This window comes from Morone saxatilis, unplaced genomic scaffold (genome assembly GCF_004916995.1).
Source record: "Morone saxatilis isolate NCDOM2014 unplaced genomic scaffold, NCSU_SB_2.0 Contig24, whole genome shotgun sequence".
Lineage (NCBI taxonomy): Eukaryota > Metazoa > Chordata > Actinopteri > Moronidae > Morone > Morone saxatilis.
The window spans coordinates 11319633-11325999 of record NW_023339807.1 but is presented as its reverse complement, the minus strand read 5'-3'; the positions used below and the strand labels follow the sequence as shown (position 1 = coordinate 11325999).

General features: G+C 38.7%; 1 protein-coding gene across 1 annotated transcript in view; it reads left to right on the top strand.

Annotated features, from left to right (window-relative positions):
- LOC118336272 (collagen alpha-1(XIV) chain-like) overlaps positions 1-6367 on the top strand; it is a gene marked incomplete in the record, with an annotated part of 121764 nt that overhangs the window by 57840 nt on the left and 57557 nt on the right. The window contains 2 exon segments of the mRNA XM_035672881.1: positions 2232-2348; positions 5694-5840. Coding sequence (XP_035528774.1) covers positions 2232-2348; positions 5694-5840 — 264 coding nt within the window.

Sequence of the window (6367 nt, the reverse complement as noted above, 5' to 3'; positions counted from 1 at the left end):
AATGTATCTATAATAAAATTTTTGTCTTATTTGTGCATATTATATGTCACATTTTATGCATGTTGCCAGGGGACCTACAAAATGACTCCTCACTAAATTTTCAGCAGAATCAGACGCAGACAATTCACAGTGCACTGATACATTTTTAGATGTATCAAATTTTCCTATATTACACAGGGCATAGTTAAACTCATTGTCCATATTGGTATTCTACACTGGAGGAACTCTGATTTATTAAGGGGGTTACGTTCAGTCATTTGTCATTCTAATAAGGGAGATACAGTAACATATTTCCCTGGGTACACTGCATTCATTGCAGCCTTACCATGGGAGCCAGCTGGCATGTTTGCACCAATAAATTACACATACTAGCATGTAGCATAAAAAAGTAATTATTGGTACCTTGAGGACCATTGAATGAAATGAAACTGTTTCCCCCAAATGAAGTTTTATGTAGTTTGTATTGAGGTGCTGGCACTTCAGCTGCACAGTAAAAATTAGTTTTCGCCGGGACCACTGAAGGGTGCTCACTCAATCTGGTCTCGAGAAATTTTGTAGAATTAGCACAATGTCGTAAAAATGGAAATAACATGTTTTTTTTTCACAGAAAGCAAGAGAAGTTTGAATGAGAAAGAATTACATGATGAGAAACAGACAGAAGTAGAAAGAGGAAATAGTGTAGTGGAAAGTAACTGAGGGTGAGGAGGTTGGGGAGGCAGATGGGTGCAAATATTTGCCTTCAAGTCTGGCAACCTCAGCTCTCACACACACATACTTTCAGGTATTTTCTCCACATGGTCCACTGTGGTTTCTATCCACAGTGCTATTTTATTTTGACCTTTGCATAATTAAAATGGCCACCGCATCTTTAGTTCCATTTTCGTTTTGAACTTTTTGTCTTTTACTTTCCCCATCTCTCAATCTTTTATCTCGCTTTGTCCTTGTTTTGTCTTGTTTTTTTTTGTTTTGTTGACCATGTCTTTTTTTTCCGACCATGTTTAAACTTGGCTTTGCATAATTCTACTTAAGCCTGGTATACTTGGAAGAAGCAGTTTACTCTTCCTCACCAAAACACTTTTGGTGTGTTCTTGTGCTGATTACTGCTGCAGACAAAAAGTGGGGGCAGTTGTGCCTCAAACGTCCCTAAAAACAGAAAATAAAGTTATGTATATCTGTGCTAGTTTGCATTTTGCATGTCTGTGTGTATGAGAGTGAATTTGTGTGTATCTTTGCATATTATTGAATGGAATGATGGGTTGTCATATGCATTATTCACTACTATTTAAAATAAGGCACCTGCCATATGGTCCCAGCATAAAATATCCATTTACTGGCTCAAGAGCCAAGTTTATTTTATACCATCAGCAAATTCTCTTAACAAGAACGAGCAAGAGAGGGAGAGAGAGAGAGAAAATGAAGAGCGAGTGTCTCCTGGGAGGTTTGCTTGCCTATGGTACACTGAAATCTCACTACCAAACAAGCTTCTGATATTTAAATTGCTCTTGGTGTTTTGCATTTTGCTGCATCATGCCTCATTGTTTCTCCACAGGACAGTTAAACACCAAGCCTGACTAATTGTGTTACATTATGATTTGTTCTAACATCTATCCAACTGATTTGATTTGATTGTAACTGGAACTGTCAGTGTAGATATGTTTGCACCATTAACACTTTATATGGGTGGTACACTGTTCATTGTTCAGCTATCAGGAGACCAAAAAAGAGATGTTCAGGTGCCACTTCAACCTAAACCCAATCTTAATGCTGACTGCTCCCTTAGAGAGTTTTACTTTTCACTCTATTGTCTGTCAGTGCATGATGTGAAGAATAGCTATTTTACTCTTCTGTTCAAGTAGTTTACTTCATATTATGTCTCTGCAAAATTAATCCCAATTCAACTAAGAGAGATTTGGCAGCACCACGAATAAGATGCAAAGTATCCTTAATGAATACAGTCTGGTGCAGACTTAGTAGCCCACATGGTCCATAGCTGGAGCAAATCCAGTCACAGCGCTTTGTGGGTGGGTAGGAGTCTCTCCCAGTTGGAGACTTACCAGACAAGTGACAGACAGTAAGGAAAGAGGACACGTTTATGGTTACTAAACTTACAGTACAGTAATTTCTAATGATCAGACACATTTTTTTGTGTCTTAAGTGAAAACAGATAAAAAAATAAATTCTAAATTGATCTTTCTGTCATTTTACTATCTGTCTATCTCCTTTATCTCCAGTGTTCCTTGGTGTCTCTGGATTGTCAACCTACCAGGTGCGCCCCAACAGCATGTGTGTCCAATGGCAGCCTCTTCTACATGCCACATTATACAGAGTCTCCATACAGTCTCCACTCAGTAAGTACATTTACTGTTAATGAGAGTGTATCACAGTGTTCGGGTATGTATTTATCCGTGTGTATGAGTGTGGGACAGTCCTCATCTCTGTTCTCAGAGGTGGTGAAAAAGTGAGTTAATTCCTCAATTTAGTGCTTTCATTAGTTTTGCTTTTGACACCAGACAAGCAGCTCACTGCAAGCAGTAACTGGACTGACTTATTTGTTCTGAATTCAAATTAAGTCTAACTTTATTATCATGCTGAAATGTGGTCTGAATCGCACATTTGCAACTGCAGTCAAAAATATAATTCCAACAAAATAGTTCTACGACACATGCACGGACACAGGGTCAAAAGTTATCTGTCCTCACCAACATTTCGGCGTGCACCCTCAGTCGTCCCAACACGTTTCAGCGCCCCACATTGTGAGAAACAAGACTTCTGCCAGCTAAGTGACTGGAATACAATTCAGTCAGTAAATCAAAAGTTTTACTAGAGTTGTGATGTTTGGTGAGGTGGCTAGATTGAACTTGTCTGAATATGTTTCCTTATAGATTTACAGTCTGTCCTTGTGACAGTGTCTCCTCTGCTTATTATTAACACAAAGACGAGTCAGCTCAGGACTCTCCCAGTAGGAGTGTGTGTGATGGTTACACGTGTGTCGGTTACATATACCTTTCATAGTCATCTGGATTCATACTGATATGAGCCTCTGAGGAAATAAGTGTTGTATCTTTCTGTCATTTTCGCATTTGGCAGTGATTTACATTGTAAAGGAGATTCATAAATCTCCCTGTTTGCAGAAAGGAATGGAGATATAATATATGTACGATCTTTCCTCAATAAACAACATGGGAGGAAAGTGCTTAGAGAATTGCTCATGTCATCACATCAGAAATAAAATGAATTAAGGCACAGAGTATGACCTTAAGAAGCTGTTGAATGCACAGGACACTCAGTTAATAAAACTGAGGAGGAAAAGAAGGAGGGAGCAATGGGAAGAGGTCTTTAAAAAAGAAAAGAAACTAGCAAAAATATCTACCAAAATCAATTTTAATCAAAATCAACAACAAAAAAATCCTTTTACTTTCCCATTGAATTGAAAGTGTCAGTGTTAAATATGAACCCCTTAATAAAACCACTGTACAGCTTGTCCTGTCGACAGGAGAGTATTTTGGAGCTGGTCCACTCACAGTGAACAACTTCAAGTTCAAGTTTTATTTTTATTTGCCCTCAGAGGGCACTTGGTTGTGCAGCACAGGTCCATATAAAAAGTCTACAGTAAAAAACACAGTTGAAACAATGACAGCATTCTTGTTGTTGTTTTTTTTAGCAAAATATACACGTTATTCTTAATAGGGGTTCTTCACTATGTTTGTAGCAGATACCATGTAGATTCCTGGTTGTCTAACAAAGCAGGGTTTTAGTTGATGTACGAACCTTTTAACACTTGGATTTCTCGTCATTCTTTTCATTATTCATCTGTTCATGAGAACACCTTTGTCTAAGTTTATTTTTGAAATGTCAGCATGTGTTAAAAGGTCACATAGGAAGCAGATCCAGATGCAGGGGCGATGGGTTTTCACTTATGGTAATTTGACAAGAAGCATGGTTAAAGGATGTAAGTCCTCTGCTGTAAGTTGATATTAAATGTTGTACAATGTGCATTAGTGTTTAGGTCCTCACAGTGATAGGTTTGTGGCAGAAAATGTTGGCCTCCCTTGTTCATTTCAGTGAGACCACTGTGTTGGTTTAGTTGGAAATCCTTTCAGAGACAGCTCTGGGGAAAAAAACAAGATAATGTGGTAGAAAGATGGTTTGGCCCTATTTTTTGTGTTGCACAATAAAATGTTATGCAATGCACTTATTAATGTGCAAGTTTAAAAGTTGCACACACTGTGGTTAAAATAACCAACTCTAGGCCATCTCACAGTAAAAGAGCGTTCTTGTAATCCTCTGGGTTTCTCACCAATTAGAGTAACTTCTGAAAAGAGACTATTTAAACTACAAATAGTATTTACAAAATAGGCTTCTTTGTTCTCTCTGAGAAGATTGATACCACTATCGTGCTGTACTCATATAATGCACAGTATCAGGGCAATGGTAGTGCCACACCAGAACTGAATGCAGACGTTAATGTATTTTTGTGACAGGGTTTCAATAGATGCTGGGAGGTTTGTGTCTTAGATTAGTTGTTTTTAGTAAGTGTTGGCTGCTAAATGTAGATATAAGAGACAGGAATACAACTTCTTGAAAGAAAAATGCACAGTAAGTGATGTGTATACTGTCATAAAACAGACAGCATAAAGAGAGGGGGGGGGGTGTCTCCCTTCCCTCCCACACTTTTCTATTTATCTCTGTCGCTCCCTCCTTCCTGGCTGAGCAGGGACTGGATATTCTTGCTGGAGTTTTGAGATTTGGTTTAATCCACACAGACCCAACCAGCTGCTTAAACACCTTCTCAGATGGAAAAGTGCAGCCTCTCGGTGACAGCTGTTTTCCTAAACTTTATTATCTATGGCTGTTTCCTGTGAGGAGGAGGAGCTAATTTGTCACTCTCCGAGATGAGAGGCACATTAGGAAATAGAATTAGACTAATGAAACTGACAAATGACAGCTATTAGAGCAAGTGTTCGTCCCGTTCGTTCCTTTTGGGGTTCCAACAAAAATTCTCATTCATTTTCTCCTTTCAAAATACACACTAAATCATACGTGTTTGTAGTCTGCAATACAAAATAAATTGACAAAAGAAGAAGAAAGAACTCAATAATCAATTATTTTCATTTTTTAGTGCATATTACAATGTTTTCCCACAGTGATCTTAACTGCAATCTAGCCACCATAGTTTATGGTGCAGTAAGCTTGGCTTCACCAAGGTGAGCTGAAAATGAATGCTTATATTTGCCCTAAATCATACCTTCTGTTACCATATATTAATATTATTATTATTATTATTACTGATATTAAGGTTAATCTATTTACATGTTGCTCAAAAGTGTATTCAGTTGAAGGCCAGATTTTCACATTGACTTTAAATCTCCAGAGTGTCTGAAAATGTGTGAAAGGGTGGAGCCTGAATGCTGCTTCTGTGCTTCACAAGCTAACCTTTAATGTGCCCTTGAGCAAGGCACTTTGCTACCTGACTGCTCAAATAAAGCTGCTGAGTATCCAACTCTGAAAGAGAGTGATCATACTTAGCAGCTCCTAGGCTTGAATTTGATGCAGAACAAGGCTGAAAAAATAGAAAACATGCTTTGTAAACACAGTTAATTTGAAACAGGAGCTTTAGAGGGATTTAGGCTTGTTTGGATTTTATTACTGTTCAGTCATGGTAAGTCATTTTTTGTTTCGTTGTTCACTTGCAGATGGTCAGAAGCAGGAAGTGAGCCTGGGAGGTGGAGCTTCTCGACAGTGCTTCTATGACCTTACTCCGGGCAGCCAATACCAGATCAGCATTCACACCCAGATGCAGGAAATGGAGGGACCTCCTGTCTCCTTCACTGACATGACGCGTATGTTATATTTTACATATTGTATACACATGTGTGGGTATGTTCCCATGTTAATGCCATTGTACTCCAATTTCTTTGAGTTTCATTGAGTTTTCATTTATTTCCATTTTCCTCAACATTTTTAAGGCGGTTGACTCACATTTAACCCTTTTATCTAATTTCTTTACACTCATTACTCCTTTTTTTGTTCTGTCCTAATTTTCTACCCTTAACTAATTTTGCCCAGTAATTCCTTCTGATCTCTCGTTACCTCTCTTTCTCTATCTGTCCCTCTGTAGCCACTTTCTGTCATGCATCTGTCTCACCTCTGCAACTTTTTCTTCTGCCTCCAGCTGTCTTTATTGTGGCCTCCTTGTCTCTTGCTCTCTCTCTTTCTCTGTCTGAGAAGATAGAGGCTGCTGTTGCAGTTCATTGGTCAACTGATGAGCTGAGGTGAACTGCACAGCTCCAGGGAGCAGGAGGGCTCAGCTCACAACCAGGGTTATAGATAGATGGATAGATATAGTCTTAGATACACACACACACAC